The sequence below is a fragment of the Zootoca vivipara genome, chromosome 3 (genome assembly GCF_965207765.1).
Source record: "Zootoca vivipara chromosome 3, rZooViv2.hap1.1, whole genome shotgun sequence".
Classification (NCBI taxonomy): Eukaryota; Metazoa; Chordata; class Lepidosauria; order Squamata; family Lacertidae; genus Zootoca; species Zootoca vivipara.
In genome coordinates this window covers 80,260,822-80,278,750 of record NC_142586.1, presented here as the reverse complement: position 1 = coordinate 80,278,750, position 17,929 = coordinate 80,260,822, and the positions used below count along the sequence as shown (strand labels likewise).

Below are 17,929 nucleotides of genomic sequence, written 5' to 3'. Positions count from 1 at the left end.
AATTCAAACCTTAATTCAGCAGTTGTAGGATTATCGAAATGTGCTCAAAGACAGCTGGGGTCTTTCCTTATGGCCGAACAAACAGAATTCAACTAATTCAAAAACCCTACACTAAAGTGCTTTAATGTGCACACAGGGCAAGTCCTATTTCTACTTTTGACAAATTCCTCATGCTTAATTGCACTACAGCAAGAGCTTCAAAGGTCAACAGAAGCAGCTTTGCAGAAAGCAAGGATGCACACACCCAACAGGAAGAGGAACTATATATATTTGGGCTAACTGCTGACATTGGACTGAGACATAACATGCTGACAGACCCTCAACCTGCAACAATTCTGGGCCCTACTGCCAAAAGATAGTGTTCGTGGAAGCTTCTACTGCTTATCACTGCAGTACTTGCACATAGACAATGGACATGAAATTTAAACAGTACACATTTACGTAAGAAAATAGGAATAAGAAGTGGGAAATATGCACTGCCAACACAAAAAACCTCACAGCCAAATTGCACTTCTACTTGCTTCCAGACTAATTATATTTAGCTTCAAGCCACTAATTTCTCACACATTACCCAAACTTCAAATGCTACATTTGAATTTGATATCTAAAGCAACTTTTATAAAAACTTGAAATGTATTTACCAGACTAGAACATGCTGTTTTTAAAAACAAAGAGCAGTACATTACCTGAATCATTGCGGAGATAAGATGACATTGCTGGAATAAGACATGATTGACTAAGTAGTTCTAGCAGAACTGATGGAAGGGCATTGCTGTTTTGTCCTCTACTTTCGTGGCTGGACTGGACATCTCCATTTGATGTGCTGCCTGCAGGATTTATGTAGCTAGCCAAAACCTGAGCAGTTTAAAAACACTGAGTCAAAATTAGATTAATAATAGTAGAACAAGTCACATAGAATGTGAGCTGAAAGGTAACAGTTAGGCTTTTATTAAACTGAGTATGTGATATATCTGATGAATAAGAAACCCAATATTATAAAGTTTTTATTACTAGGCAGACAAAAAAAAATAGAACAAAAAAAGTTCAGAATTCTTTATTATTTTAAAATGGCAATTTTAATGGGGAATTTAAGAACTCCTGTTACAAACACCACCTTAAAAATGTCAGATTTCATTCCCTTCTCCCAAAGAAGGAAGGAGCTACAAATGTGCTTCAAATAATATTTTTCAAACATCCAAGTGTTTTAAAAAGTTGATTAAGCAACAGAAAGTCTGAAAGGAAGAGAGGAATAATGAAGCTCCAGGTTCTCTGAATTGTGGAAAGGGTCTTTTGACCATGCAAGTGGAAAATGCACTAAAGCACAACTAAACAGCCAATACACATAAGAAACCAAATGGTAATTTTTGGCAATGTATGAATGTTGTGCTGTTCTCCAGTACCTGTAAGAGACATGTGACGTGTTCTTCTTCCAGTCTTTGTTTAGTTAAAGCTTGCTCCACATCCCATCCAGAAGCAGTAGAACCAGTTCCAAACCCAGTGCCTTTAGCCCAGTAAAGCTGCTGTTCTTCTGTGGTTGCACTGTTATGTGTGCTTGACACCTGTGGCTAGTAAAAATAAAAATAAATCACCCTACTATTTAGAATCGCTTCATTTCATATTCTGAGAGTGACTAGAAGGTCATGTTTTCAGCTATCTCTGCACTGTAAATAGTATGCACAATAAAACCATTAAAGACAAGCACGGACTTGTGCATCTTTACTCGAGAGTAGCCACAACAACACCATTACCCAGGCTGAGAGGAAAAATGGTGACAACAGGTTATTTACTGGGACAGAGTGACTTTTGCTACTGTTGTTAAAGCACGGGATGGAGCGATAGAGAAATTTGTGGAACAACAATGGGATATCAGCTCCACCCAAGGCATGATGGATAACAGCAACAACTGGGGGAAAGAAAGACATAGCATCTTACAAGGACAGAAAGAACCACCACGGACGGAATAATTGCCACACACAGGAAGATCAAGGATATTGTTTGAGTTCCTCATCTGTAGTTTTATAAATCATTTAATGTGTCAACATGAATAGAAGTTATTAATACTGCAGTTGTTGTAGAAGGGATTATTATTATGACTGGAATCTAATTGAAATTAATAAGATTTTGGAACTCAAAAATAAAGAAAATCACCAAACCATCCGGTATTTGAATGATTGGTATTAATACTTGTATTATATATTGGTATTGTTATAATGAGGCCACTATTGGACTGTAACTGAAAATGAATAAAAACTTATTATATAAGCAAACAAAAACAAAAACATGTTACCGACTTGAGCACAGAACAATGTAATTACTCAGAATATCAAAACTACCTGGTGACTGACACCCTATTGTGTACGTTATGCAGCAATTCCTAATGGATTCCCAAACCCACAACACAATTTTAATTGCTCTCAGCAATCTTATAAGACAATGTTCAGGTTGCAATACAACAATAAAGTGTCTTACATAAGGGTGTCTATGCTTCAACTTTAATGGGATCTTACGGCCTTTAAATCTCCTAGGTCTTACTGGAACATAAGCATCTTGATTTTCTAATGCACTTAGACATGTAAGGTTACCTCTATGGACTTCAGAGCATTGCTTATTATTTAAAATAACACTTGTTTTGTTTAATGGCCCAGAAGAATCACACAGCATAGAAAAGATGATACAGCAATCACTTTCCACAGTAGTGTTCTCACTAGAGGATCATTTTGCCAAATGAAGCTGTCAGCAGGAAGCATTCTTAGCAGGTTCTTTGAACCTTATCACAACTCTCATTGTATCCCTTGTCACTGTATATGGTTAAGTCATCTACTATGTCCTGAAATGCCTGTCCCAAATTCCTTAATCTCTCTAATGAAGGTTATTTGTCCAATGTAAAGAGAAGATTGGTGTGGCTGCAATATTTGTAGATGAAGCTTGCTTAGGCACTATGGATTTTGTAGCATGTTCAGTGGCCTGGAACTAGTTGACTAGATGCCAGCTTTGGCTACACTTTAAAAAACTACAAGTCCAAATAAGTTTGTTCTAAGGAGCCACAAACAGTATTTCCTATTGTGAGTTTTTGTGGTCTATAAATGCATAGTGGCATGCTTCATATATCAGGAACCCTAACCTCCAAAATGTGGTCTGTAAAGCTAATTAAAACTACTCTAGTCTCTTGCTAGATGTAAATTATAATCCTTTTCAAAAAGCACTTTAATATGGCCTCCCCACAAAATCCATTTTGTGCTGTGGAAGCAGTCATTTAAACCTTATGTTCATACTGTTTATACGTATTAGGGAGAAAGACTGGAATAATGTGGTGGATGATCAAACCCTGGAACATGTTAGAGCCAGATCTCCAGCAGTTTATTTATTTATAAAAATATGTATATGCCGCTAATTCATAAATAAAATACAGTTCACAACAACCGTATGTAAAACCTATACAATAAAAGCCACATAAAAAGTTTAAATCAGAACTCAAATGACTATTGCGTAAAGATGTATTCTGAATTGTCTGTGTAAACCTAATGGAACAGAAAAGTTTTCAGCAGGTTTTTAAAACTTGGAACAGAAGAAACTTGCTGAATCTCTATTAGTAGAGTATTCCACAAGACTGGGTCAAAGACGCTCAAGGTTTGGTTGCCTGTTCTTGAAAAATGAGCCTCGCCAACTTGGGGTACGACCAACAAGGCTCCGGCATATTATCTCAGTGACTGAGCTGGAATGTAAGGGTTCAGGCAGTTCCTGAGTTATGCAGGACCTAAGTTGTTCAGGGATTTGTAAATTAATACAAGAACCTCAAACCTGACAGATGCTTTAACTATGGTGTCACATGTTGTTGGCCAGATGCCCTCATCATAAATCTTGCCTCCTGCACCTGCTGGTGCTTCCAAACCAGGCCAGAGGGCAGTTCCGCACAAAGCACATTACAGTAGTTTAGCCGCAAGGTTATCAGCGCATGGACTACAGCGTTCTTCCTGTCCCTGTACAGGAACAGTCATAGCTGGTGAACCTGACAAAACAGATGATAGGCTCTCCTAGCTACACTAGAGCTTCTGATGACAAAGATGTATCAAGGAATACCCCTAAGCTAAGTTGCTTTGCTGTAAGGGTAACAGATATTCTTTGTAAACAACTTATGGTTTTGAGAAACCTTTTCTGGCCATAGATATTAGCCAACTCTTTGATATTAGATACTGTCATGTTTCAATATGTCAGTTATAGACATGCCACTTCCTAGTATGACATCACAACTATAGAATCAAATATTAAACATTTTATCTCTATGGAAGCAAGTACAGATTTGACCATTATTCTGAATACATGGAAGAAAGGATGTTGGCTTAAAAAAACAAAACAACCATCTTTATATTTCTGAACTTATTATTCTGAAGCAAAACTGACCTCCGTCTGGTTAGAACTAGAATTGGGGACTCTTGGAGCATGGTGGCTAAGAGCAGACAGACAGGCAAGGATAAGATGTATTGCCCCAATTTCTAATGCCATTCGCCTGAGGAGTACTCCGTCATCAGTAGTCAAAGGTGTGGTGCTGAACAAGCTGCGCAGCACATGAAACGGAAGGGTTGGAAGCACATTAGCGGAAGGAGACTGCAGAATATGGCCTAGATGGAGAGAGAAAACAAGTGTTAACATTTCTGTCACAACGAGTCAGCACACTGCATTAAGCTTAAAACATATTACAGGTATTTCATTAAGTTTTAAAATACTATTTCTTGTTTATTTCTAAACAATTGTGAGTGACTGAGGGAACTGGAGAAGGTCAGAAAGGGAAAAATGCGATCATACTGTCATTATGAAGTAGGTATAGATCATAATATTAATTTTCTTGAAAGTGGCACAAGGAAGGAAGGAAGGAAGGAAGGAAGGAAGGAAGGAAGGAAGGAAGGAAGGTATCTGGTAAATAACAAGGCTGGACTCTACTGGGCTTAGGAAACTTAGTCCTTAGCCTTCATGCAACATGGTTGGACTAAGTGTTGCTCTCTTTGCATTGGAATATCATGTGGATAAAATGTGCTAGAGATTTTTTTTAGAGTGCTTCTGCATGAAAGAATTCCTCAATGCAGGAAGCTAGATTCTTGTAGACATAGATTAATTTAACAAAAAATTAAACAGCATTGCCATTTTTTCCTGAATCTACATTAAGCCCTATTACACAAAATTTGCTCCACATCTGAGAGTAATATTATTGTGAAGTGTTGCAAGAGTGCATATGAGGAACATTTTGTAATGTGGGAGTACCAATGTTCTTTAAGTCCAGGCATACAGATTAGATATGAGAAATCCCAGAACACGCCACCTGATTAAACATTTGCTTGAAACTGTTCTGCCATTAAGTCCCAGTGTATATGAAACATTTCTCCATCTCTTTACCATTGTTAAGAGACATGAAACATATGGCAGGCTCAGATACTCCTTTTCTCCTACAGGAATGAACTATGGCATGGCATGATACCTGTTTTAGGATTTACAATAAATATAGCTTTACATCAATGTTTGAAATTAGTTTGCCAAGGCCGGTTAAAATGCCAACAACGGTTAGCATCAATAATGCTAAAACACAACACTAAAAGGGATGGCAGAACATGCACCTCAGGCTCTTGTGTTCTCTTTGCTACAATAACAAGTTTACAAAACATTATAGCTGCGCTGGGTTTAACCATTTGAATTTTCGATATTTTATTTTTCTGCAGCACTGGTGCTAATCTATTTTTCTTTAAATGTATGAATCTAGCAACACTGATATTGGTCAGAATGGTGTGATCTAAGTTTGCAGCTTGGGGCTACTCCTGGATCTGGCTGGGGCTTAGTTACATCATAACTGGAGGGATTACTGCAGTGCAATATATGAGGCTGTCTTTAAAAGCAGTCTGGAAACTTCAGCTGGCCTGGAATGCTAAGGCCACGTTGTTGACTGGGGTCCCAACATCAGAAGCATGTCACTTCTTCATAGCAACTTTTCAGCTTATTTCTGGACCCAATTTAAAGTTCTGGTTAATAGCCCTTCAAGCCCTCTATGACTTGGGATATATAAGGGAAGTTCTACCATGCTAATTAAGTTCTTCTACGGAGGCTATTCTCTGTGGCCATAACAACATCTGAATTGCATTTGGTTGGGAAGCAGGATTTTTTTCCCCTCTGTAGTTGCATCTAGACACTGTAACTGTTGCACCACGTTCCTGGCAGCTTTTCACCACTCCACAAAATCTTTTTCTTAAATGCATCTGGCATGCTAGTTACCCGCCTCTTCCTGCCTTATTTATGTGCTTTATTTGGTAGCCTCTGTCTTTAGTTGTGAACATTTTGTATGTTGTATTGCTAGTTTAATTTTATTTTTCATTATGCAAGCAGCCTTGACTACACTTCAGTGGAAAAGTGAGGCAACAGCTTCTAACAAATAAATTAGTAGCGTATCTCTAGTATCCAATGAAAACAACATATCCTATGCGAAGTATTTGAAATGCTTTGATAAAATGAGTACCCTGGTGGTACTCATGAGAAGCGTCTACAGCTCCTTTTATCAGACAGTAAAGTGTTAATGTGTTAAAACTCAGGGTTTCTCTGCTGTAGCTGCAGTCTACCAAAACTATCAAACATCTCTAAATACACACAACCAACTAATGAAAATACAGAGAAAATACTGTTATGTGGAGGAAATGAAGTATGAAACTATTGCCACTAGAGACAATTCATCAGAACAATCAGTAAGAAAACAGAAACAGAAAAAGTTTGGAATTACTATGAGCATCAACATTTTCAAACTGTATGAAAGGAGGAGATAAGCAACAAGCAGAATGACAGTGGTCAAGGAGCGAGGAAAATAGGTGATTTCTAATCAAGTATGTTTTCGCACACCAATTGGAGGGAATATCTACACAGAAACTTTCTGGTAACCTTGGTTCATATTGTCTCCCACCCTGTGCATAACATAATAAAAGTTGCAACACAAACCTAGGGAAAGGGAAGCAAAAGCAGAAAATCAAGGTGCCAGTTAAGATTATTTTGCCCTTTCTTATTACTTACGACAACCTGTCTACATTTGGATGGATCCAAACGAGAGCAGAAATAAGCGTCAGATAAAAAAACTAGGCCAATGTCTAGATATTTTAACTTTACAAGGCCATCAAAATCTGGTTTATTTAACATGAAGGACAGAGATTTCCTGAAATCCAGTGAAATTAAGTTGAACAGTTATTGCTCTTAATCAAGGATCCATTAGAGGCCCTGTTAAAAATTAAAATAAAATTCTATTAGCTCTGACCAATTTTTCTGTGCAATGAAGGTAAAATAAAAAAATTGGCCCTTCAGCACCAATTTTGACTCTCATATACTTTGGTTCCAAAGCCAGAAGAGATACGGAATTTCACAAAAGCCAGTTTTATCTCTTTCAGATACTTGTAAACTTGTACAGTCAAGAGAAATCTTTAGCAGTAGTACCCAAATATATTTAGTAGTTACAGTACATACTTCCTTCACCATCATCTGTAACTCCCAACACCAATCTAAGCAGACACTGGGCATGTTTCCTCTCTTTAAGTAGCACCTCAGCATAGCCTGGGAGGCGAAGAAATAATCCAAAAGCAGCCAAAGAATGAGCAGGTATGGGAGACATAGTTTGAACTGTTGATTTGATTGGTGGAGGTTCTGCAGCAATTGTTTCTGGGGCTTCATAAACCAGCTCTCCCGATTGTTCAATGGTAACCCATTCAAACTGATCACTGTCCTTCTGCTTCTCCTGGGTGGTGGATGTAACCACTGGAGCACTCACCTTCAAAAAGAAAAGAAGATGCTTAATACTATCCCCTGAGGCAGCTACTTAAGAATACTTTCTGATGCAAATAATGACATTAGAAAGTCCCTAGACCTAGACTAATTCAGTTACGATAATGAAATTACACCAATGTAAAATAAAATCAAAGATTTCCCAACTGCTATCAGAAATGAAAACCGAAGCATTATGCAGACTGTGAACAGGTCTACAGCATATTCCATTATAAAACACAAATAAGAACTTCTCTACTTATTAAAGGAAGGCAAAATACAAGTAGTAAGGATCTGACTTACTTGCTGAATTACATCTGGGTAAAGCATAGGAAGCCTTTCTGCGATGAGGGCCAGGCCACCCATACCAGCAAAAACTTGCAATGGAGACTGAATGGGACACACTTCAAGAAAGGATTCGTCCAGCACAGCATCCATGCACTCTTCACCTGGTGTGACTGCTTCATCCTCAGTGCAAGGCCCCAATAAATCTGCGTGTTCTATTTACACACAGATAAAAAAAGCCATTGTTCAGTGAAATTATATTATTCAATAAAAGGCCTTTACATAGGAACTGTCAATCTGGAATACCCAGGTCATTCTGGCACACAGGCTAAAGCAATCTGAAATAAGAAGCTTGCACATAAGAGTAGGGGTATGTGGCTCTTCTTTCAGGTAAATAGCAGTTATCCATTTCTGAAGAAGTAGGCAAAAAAGGAAGTGACTTGTGAACAAAAGAATCAGTGGGCAAAAGGTATGGGTGACTCTAGAATACTTTGCCCATATGGATTATAATACAGTATCTATAAATAAATGATTTAATACAATGTCATCTATGTATATTGCACAAAGAACAGGTATGACAGGAAAAAAGAGAGAGGCATGCTTACACACTGAAGAGAAGGAGCGAAAAGGCAGAGGGGTTGATAATGTGGAGGAGAGGGTGGGCAACAACAGGGGAGATGGTAACCAGAAGTTAGAAAGGGGCAGTATCAAAGGAGCATATGCAGAGGATAGATGAGAATAACAAACTTGTGGTTTCATCAAATGTGACAGGAGAGAAGGCAGAAGGGGTAGGGTCCCCAAACTTACCTCGCCGAGGGCCGGTGCCGCCAGCGCCGATTGTGCTGTGGGCCGGAGCGCGCGCCCATACACATGTGCACACATGATTTCCGGTGCACTTCTGGGTCCCCAGAACACCAGAAATAGCTTGTGCGCATGTGCATGGGCCTCCTACGGCCCAGAAGTGCACTTGAAATGACACTTACACATGCACACAAGCTATTTCCGGTGCTCCAACGACCCGGAAGTGGGCAGCCGCGCTGCACCGCGCCGTTAAGAGTGGGCGGCGGCAGCGGGGGTTGCCGGGGGCTGCATAAAAAAGCCTCATGGGCTGCATCTGGCCCCCAGGCCTTAGTTTGGGGAAGCCTGGGGTAGAAGGAGGTGCAAGAGGAGGGAGAGGTGGAAGAGAGAGCCAGAGACACCAGAGCAGATGGCTTCAATTTTAGCACTGAAGGGGTCAAAATCTTAAGCAGAGAAAGAAGGGGGAAGAGTTCTTAGCAGGGCACCAAAGGTAGAGACGAGCCACTTGGCGATTCCCAGAGTTTATGTGGATGAGAGGTGTTGATTAACTAGGCTGACTGCAGAGGAGAAAGAGCAGAATGAGAAGTTAGGAAAACATGATAAAAACAGATAATTTAATGGATACCTTTTTCAGTGTGGAGGCGCTTGAATGAGTCTGTTTTTGAGAGGCTTGGATCTGAGATCACCTTGGAGCCAAGCTTAACTGCCAAGTCTATGGATCGGTATCCTTGAGGGAGTTTGCGGTCATACAGCAGAGTCAGAAGCTGAGCAAGGGTCATCTCGGGCGGCAGTGGCTGACCTACAGAACATTAACTAGTTAACAAACAACTTTAAAGAATGGTTTGTACATCTGGAAGTTCAAATGGTGATTTGGATGCTCAACTGTGCTTAATGCAAACCATCGTTTTGGTGTGACGAGCTTTTGTCATTTCAAGCTTTCACGTTTTTATTTCTTAAAGTATTGACAACGCATAAACTTTGGACTCTCCTCAGATTTTCAGCTACTTTTGAGAAACTTCTGGATTATAGTGCAAACACATTATTCATCTGGATGAATATTTAGATGCTACAATATTGCCTTCATTTGTTTGTTTACTTTAAGATGCATATCGGACAACCTCCTGGGCAACAACCGCATACCAGCAGCTTACATAATACAGAATCCAAACCAGCAATATAAAACATAAAGACAGAATACAAACTATTTATAATGCCACCATTTGGGTGAATGGATAGATCCAGGACTTTATATGCCTCAGAATGCTGGGAAATATGCTTTATCAGAAAATATGGAACATTACCTGGTAGCAGTTTATGGTACAAGTGAAAAACAGGAACACTAATAGTTTTGCTGGAAGTGTCGCCTCCAGTGGAGGAGTTGCCTACTTTATCTGCCATCACTCTCCCTCGTCGTGAGGGTGGGCGTGGGGGGGTAGAGGATACAGCCCTTTTCGACTGAGACTTTAAACCTGTAACAGAAATAAAGTAGCGTTCTAAAGGCATATATAACAACACAGCTTGAATAAATGAGATTCTAACTGCATGAGAAATGCCCACAAATCATTCCACATGGCACCATCTCATGTTTGAAGAACTTTTAACCTGTGTGGCAGACCTATGAATGCACTGCTTGCATGCCAAGGCAATTCTACCTGGGCGGCAGAGATTGCTGTATGCATGGGAGCTGGTGCGAGGATTTAGAAACCTTTAAAACTAATGCAGAAACATGTGGAACCGTCCATAGCTAAGTGCCACAATTCAGTTCCAATTCTTTAACACATACTATAATCTTTATTTCAGTGTGTTTACTCCTGCATTCCACTGTGTTGGCCAAGGAGTACAAAGGGACTGACATTATAAATTTTTAAACAACTTGGAGTACAGTACTTGTATTTAACTTGTTGCTGTTTTGAACTGAGCCCCTTTCTCCACCCCATCCCAAGCACACCTGATAACTTTACATCAAAGCTCAACAAGTAAACACATACCAGAGGCAACAACAACACTGTAATTGTCCTGAAACCCATTTTCTGCTTTAACTTTTTCTTTTTCTTCATAGTTCTTTTTCTCCTTATCTTCTTTTTGTTCACTAATTAATTTTGCTGTTATGCTTGGGGTATCTGAAAAATAAAGATTACTATATATGAAGAAATGTTAACCAAGATTTTCATTAGTTGACTGCCTGTTCACTCAAGAGCAGTTTAGCTGGTTTTCACTTCTCTCATGGCTTCAGGTAATGAATGCCCCCAAAATGAATTGTTCATATGTGCCTTGGGATATAGAGTGTACCAATATGCCCTACAATGGCCTGACATTCACATTCTGTGTGCACTGGAGCATTATGTGTGGAGAGGAGAGTCTAATGCACTTTAAACTGATCTGTGTTATCTGCACATTTGTCCAATGTCTACATGCACTTGGATCTACACGTGTGAAGGCAAAGTGTGGTGTGAACATGCATGAGAGGAGCAAGGTGGGCTGGTGTGATCTGAACTGATGTAACTATTGCAGCAACAACTATCATCATCATTGGAGGTCTGCTCCCAAATAAATGGATATAGCAGTGCAGCCTAAGGTATTTTCTCCCTGAATGCATCTCAGATGTTTTACATTTTAATTAAAAAAAAAGTAAATCACTGAGGATTTAAATTGGAAGTTTCACTTTTATTTTACAGTATGTATACTGTACATTTTATTGTTGTAAGCCACCTTGAGACATGGTGAAAAATGGAATATAATCATGCTAGGGAAAGCATTAGAGCTTGCCAGATTGAATTACTGTATGCCGCTTCTCCCCAAAGTGCTGTTCCAGGGTTTTTTAGGGGTTGCAGGGCAGCACAAGGGGGAAAGTCTTTGCATAGGGCTTTTGCTGACAGACTCATTAGTTGATTCATAGAATGGTAGACTTGGAAGGGACCACAAGGATCATCTGCTCCAACCCCCCTGAAATGCAGGAAACGTTTGCCCAACACGGGGCATACATTTAGACAATGTTTCAACTCCATCAACTATATTCAGTTTCTGCACCTACATATATAGTTAAATATCAAATCAAAACATTTTTGTTTACTCAGGCTTTTGGTTTGTAATTTGTTTCACCCCTGGACAGTTGATTGGCATTTTTGCTGCTGCTCAGTTGAGTGTTAATGTAATGTAACGATTTTGCGTTCAGTTATTTTAGATGGTGGTTTTAATTATTTCTGATGTGAAATCCCCCTGTGCTTTGGACTGGAGAAAGGGTTGAGTATAAGACAACTAACATTGGTGTGGTTGAAATCTAGGTCTAAACTTTCATGAAATACAACGAAAAGGACAATGAAAGAATTAAGAATAATAAGCAACTTGCCTGACACCCGATCAAGAACCTCTGCCAGTGTTGTTGAGACTGGTAAAAGAAGAGTGCGGAACTTGTGTCCTGCCCCATACATTGGATGCTGAATTACATGGCTGGTTGCATTAATTCTACCTTTGTACAACTAGAAGAGAGAAAACAAAATTATATCAAGCATTTAGAAATAAAACATAATTATTACTATAAATTTCAAGATGCTACACATAAACATTTGTTGCTGTCAGCAATATAGGGTGGCATTCAAGTAAGGTTTCTTAGACCCATTGAAATTAATAATATGACTAAGTTAGGGCCATCCATTTCAATGGGTCTATTCCAAGTAAATCTTAGCTGCCCGCCACCCAAAATAGCTTTTATTGCAATACTAATTCCAATGCTTTATAGGATGTGAGATTCAGGATGATTTTAATAGCTTAGAAATCAAAGTGAGCTGGATCACAAACAGTTCAGAACAATCCCAAAGTAAGTTTTCATTGCGATACTATTCAAATACTTTATTTTGAACAGATACTTGCAAAAAAACAGTGTATTTTTGTACTACAGTTGAGGGTTGGTTTAGCTGAAAGAGAGAAGGTGGCATCAGGATCTGCCCGCTGAAAAAGAAACAATCTAGAAGGTTGGCCTCACAGTAGCCACCGGGCCAAATAGGTCAAGGAATTAAAACAGAATGGATTTAATCAGTAACTGTGCTACAGCTAATGTTAAAATACATTAGCATTTTCGCCTCATGAGGAGCTGGGTAACCAAGAATCCCCTTGTAGTGTTTCTTTCAAATATTTGAACACCTTCTGCTGTAGGCCTATGAATCACTCTTGGTAACTGACACATATGCAGACACATAGTAGTAAGGTTTTCAAATTACTTCCCACTATTTTTTTTTAAAGTAACCAGTGCTTCTGTTAAAACCGCTTATAGCACGGAATTTCTAATAAAGCAAAAAGCATAAACGCCTTTGTACTATACACCAGACTAAAAAGAAGAAAATCATCCCCGGCTTATTTTCATTATAATCAACATCAACCTACTATTATAAAAAGGTCATTTTTTAAGTGCATCACTGTCTCTACATCTTTGGGGCTAGAAAAACACTGCACATGTTTTGACACCAACTCCCACCGGGGGGGGGGGAATGATATCAAATCATCGAAAAGCATCTAATATCTAGTTACATACAGGTTGTTCCAGTCCTAGGTGGGGGCGCAGAGAGAAGTAACTTACTGGACAAGGTGACTGAAGGAACATAGTGACTTTTTCATCCTCTAGCATCAACTGCAAGAACAGCCTTCTAATGAATCCTGAAATATTTCCTGATGTTGGGAGGTTGCTTCTTTGAGGAGAGGAGTGGAAGAGTTCACAGAGAACCTAAGAAGGGAGGGGAGGAATCATTTGTTTGTTTATTAGAATATCAGAACATGTGAACAATACTAGTGCTCTTATTAACTGGCAAAACAACTTTCCCCTCCATTTGTCTTAAAAGCTCACAGGGATTCTGCAGCTGCTAAAACGACATTAAGTATTTAAATGAAACACTTGGGGTCAGCAAACAGGCTTTTATGTTACAAAGACCAAGAACCAATTTATTTGTTCTGTCGTACCTTGGATCCCGAGCACCCTGGAACTCATCGACGTTTTGGCTCCCAAACGCCGCAAACCCGGAAGTGATTGTTCCGGTTTGCGAAAGTTCTTTTGGAACCCAAACGTCCGACGGGGCTTCCGCAACTTCTGTTTGGCTGCAGGAGCTTCCTCCAGCCAATCAGAAGCCGCACTTTGGTTTCGAACGTTTTGGAAGTCGAACAGGCCTCTGGAACGGATTCCGGTCGACTTCCAAGGTACAATTGTACATACACGCCTTAACCTGGGATTTAACAACTGGTGGCCCAGAGTCCACAGCCATTCATCCTTGACTCAAGAGGGCATGTGTTCCAAGTTGGAATGAGTCAGAGAGCCCCAAAGAATGCACTCTCTTCTTTTCACATACTCAGCTCACTGGACTTAAAAGACCAATGTGGTATTATTCATGCTTCTTCTTGCCTGGCTGGTACTGTATACTGTGCAAAATGAAGTGAGCCCTAGATGATGATTCTGGATTTCATTCCAAATTTTGTAAAAGACAGCAAACAGCCAGACCAAAAACAATGTCGCCTGCCCTGCAAGTGGTGCAGTGAGACAATTCTGAGGCACACTTCAACTTTTAAAATCCCTTCCAGTGTCTGCCTGATCAGGAATGCACTGCATCACCTTCAGAATGCCAGTGAATCTCTGAAGTGAAATGATTCCAAACTGTGGGGGCCACCAAAGAAAAGACTGGGTGCCAGGTCTTGCGTTGACCGCACTCAACAAGCAAAAGGAGGTATTTCCCCATTTCATGTAGTAACAAAACAGGCTCACGAGGAAACTATCTCCGCAATAGCACCAGAAATTGCTGCTATCAATGGAAGCTCTGTGTGCTGGGGGGAATGCATATTGCGATGGACTTCCATGTTATAGTCACCTATTACAGCAACCCTTGACATGACGATTGTAATGTCTGAACATTACATCAGTGGCTATGTTTTAACTTTCTCTGGCTTGAAAGAGTTGCAGATTTTTGATGGGGGCAGCATTGCATATTATCCAGCAGCAAAGGCGTATAAACTCCAGCAAATCCAGTAGCTTTATTTTGAAAAGGTATCTAGTCAGTTCTGCAACACACCCTAAAGACTCTGCTCTTATCATAGGCAAAACACAAAAGGAGGTCTGGATCCCCAAGGGGAGGCTCAGCCCCCACATATTCAGCCAGTCCTTCAAATCCAGCTAAACTGATCTTCTAATAAATATCAACTGCTCAGCGTGTGAATTTGTTTCATTACCTGAGCCATCAACCTCTGGTTATTAGGATGGCAAGAGATGCACTGCAAGAAGAACGCAACTGTGGCATTTTCAACTGCGGTCCTTTGCTGAGTCGTCAGTCCTGTTCCAGAAGCTGAAGACAGTAAAGTTGACCTAGCACTAGTCTGCTGAGTCACCCCACCATGTCCACCAGAAGTAGCACCAGAATGGCAAAGGAGAAACAAAAGTGCTGTCCACAGTGGGTTGACTTCAGAGCCGCCCAGCCAGTCCTTCATAAGGTTGCTGTTTCCAACTTCTGTCAAAAACCTGAGAACAGGAGCAACTAAGTCGGCTGTGATGGGCATCTTGTTAAAGTGCTGCGGGACATGGTGTCTTCTGAGCCTGTCTTGGGAACTGTCCGTCGACTGAGTGTTGCAGTCATAGGCAGAGGTATGGTTAAAGCAGAAACTCGCAAGGCTTCTTACAAGAAGAGAGGGCAAACCTGAGTCCAACAGCTGTTTAATAGCTTCAGGAGACTGAGACGAGGCAGCAAGGGTGGCCAGGTGAGACTCTGTTAGTGCAAGAGGTGCTTGTGCATTTTTAGAGTCATCTGTTAAAGATGAACTAAGGTCCTGCTTTTTGCTGTCATCTGTCATAGACAGTCTGTGTTGCAACTGCACAGGGGGAGGAGTAATACCCATCCAGCCCATGAGTAAGGAAAAATAGTTTGGGTGAATGTGGCACATTGAACAAAGCAGACTGTCAACAGCTTTCTTCAAAACCATATTGCAGGGAAGAGACATGGACCAATTAAAGAGAGACCTAAGGAAGAAGGGGAAAGCAATTAGAACATAACATGCACTCAATTCTCCTAGTTAACAAAAAAGAATCCTAAATATCACCCTGTTCAATATGGCAGACAGAAACAGATATTGTCTCCAGGTATTGTTGGCCTCTTCCTCCCATCGGCCCCAGCAGCATGATGAGCATTTTATATAGTTCACCAACTAAAAGTGTTCCCCATCCCTGATTTAAAACTTCCAATACAAGAAATGTATGAAATTGGCTTTCAAAGTCACTTAAAACATCACATATAAAAAGAAGGAAGGTGGAAAGTGATAATCAGTAGATCTGATTTCCTTTGCAAAATCTTTTTTTAAGAATACAGTCTTGCATCATGTTAATAGTATATCACCATGCACTGGTTTCTTAAGTACATATGGAAAAAAGTGGTTCACTATTGCTCTGTAGGACTAAAGCTTAAAGGTTTTAGAAAGAAATATAGTTTGGAGATAGTGCAGGTGTTTAGTTAAGCCACTTACTCAAAGAGCTCTCTGTTCAGCAATGCTGGCAAGTCATACTCTACAAGCAATTCATAGCTGTGCCATAAAATTGCTGCTACACAGTGCAAATGGGAAGGAGATGGCATCAGAAGACCATACTCTCTTGTAGAACTGTTTGGACAGATGTAGTTAATTCGGCCACTTTTTTTCATAGCAGCTACTCTTGCTGAATCACTGACCCACTTCAATAGGGCTTGAATTCTAGAAGATGGACACACATAATTTCAAGGTTAAACTTAGTCACACATTACACAGGCTCAAGGTACAAGGAATATTGTGCTATGGAATAGAGAGAAAATGAAACGAATGGTAGGCGTGCATACTGAATATCAACCAGCAGACAAACTAAAAATAATTCCAACATGTCAGTCTAAGATTAAATGGGCAGTATTTTAGCAAATTTCAGGTGACAGCTACCTGTTACACAGCATTCAAGCACTCGTTTTAGTAAAACTAGCTTCATGAGCCTGGAGTCAAAGTAAATCAAATACTGACAATTCAGTATTTTCCCAGGGGGTCTGATTAACAGACATGGCAACTACAAGTCATTAGCATAGGCATTTTTCTATGGTAGATGTGCCTAAATTAACTGCAAACAATTTGTCAATGGCTTTACTCATAGCATTAACAGGGGAAGAAGTATTTGCAAATATCAAATATTCTGCCTTGCATGGCCATTTCATTTCCCCTTCAACTATATACAGAAGCTGTGCAAGGGGAAAAGGAGTCCAGGAATGGCTTAAGCCTGAAAAAAGCCATTGCAACCTCACACACATCTAAAAGGCAGTTTGCTCTGGCTTCTGTTGGTTGGCTACCTTGGACTCTCAAAGATTTACACCCTCATGTCCCTCTATGGCATGTCTATATAATACTAGTGTTGTGGAATATAGGTGTATGCTTTATCCCATACACAAGGAAAACACCAGACCGCTAGCAGTGCCCATACTTCCAAATGCCTTTTACTAGTCTCCACTGACATGCATACAAACTGGTAGTGTCCAGATCCCCCAGATCTGCATTTGTGGTCCCTTCGAGGGAATCACTGCAATACTCCCTGCAATCCATGACCCCCACATTTTGTGTGTGCGTGCTTGTGTGTATTAGAAACAATGCACATTGTTTACCTATCTTTCGTTCCAGGGTCCTGAGTAGTCCCGAGCTGATAGAGGATGTCAATGGTAGAGTCAGATGACAGGCCATTTAATCTCCCAAAAAGCAAGGGGCTATTCAAATCTTCTCACATAAAAGAAAAGTAGATTTGTTAATGTCTTGAGGAACATGCGATTCACTAGCTAACAAAGTGTTGTATAACGGACCAAATAATAAAACAAACCTTAAACTTTTATCTTAACAATAGTAGTATAATTATCATTGATACAAAGAAAGGTAGCTGGACAACTTAACTGCAAATTATCTTACACAGTTGAGAATTTTAAAATCATTTATTTTTAAACTACTAAACTAAATGCTTTTCATTCTTCTGATACAGCTATTCATTTCTCTAAACAAGGAACGGCTGTAAGACTCTATCAAGTCACCAGATTATTAAAACAGGAAACAGCCACATTCT

At 39.9% G+C, this 17,929-nt stretch overlaps 1 protein-coding gene across 9 annotated transcripts in view; it reads right to left on the bottom strand.

Moving 5' to 3' along the window:
- The window catches only part of BIRC6 (baculoviral IAP repeat containing 6), a 144,357-nt gene that overhangs the window by 45,388 nt on the left and 81,040 nt on the right, over positions 1–17,929 (bottom strand). For 8 of the 9 annotated variants that reach the window (XM_035108256.3, XM_035108260.3, XM_035108264.3 and 5 more), the window contains 13 exons: positions 17,484–17,592; positions 16,339–16,560; positions 15,058–15,838; positions 13,427–13,570; positions 12,203–12,332; positions 10,845–10,976; positions 10,158–10,325; positions 9,482–9,655; positions 8,077–8,273; positions 7,480–7,780; positions 4,399–4,616; positions 1,401–1,565; positions 687–855 (listed from right to left, as the gene is read on the bottom strand). In XM_035108256.3, the coding sequence (XP_034964147.2) occupies positions 687–855; positions 1,401–1,565; positions 4,399–4,616; positions 7,480–7,780; positions 8,077–8,273; positions 9,482–9,655; positions 10,158–10,325; positions 10,845–10,976; positions 12,203–12,332; positions 13,427–13,570; positions 15,058–15,838; positions 16,339–16,560; positions 17,484–17,592 (2,910 nt within the window). The remainder of the gene's footprint in view (positions 1–686; positions 856–1,400; positions 1,566–4,398; positions 4,617–7,479; positions 7,781–8,076; positions 8,274–9,481; positions 9,656–10,157; positions 10,326–10,844; positions 10,977–12,202; positions 12,333–13,426; positions 13,571–15,057; positions 15,839–16,338; positions 16,561–17,483; positions 17,593–17,929) is intronic. The other variant, XM_035108258.3, reaches the window with a different exon arrangement.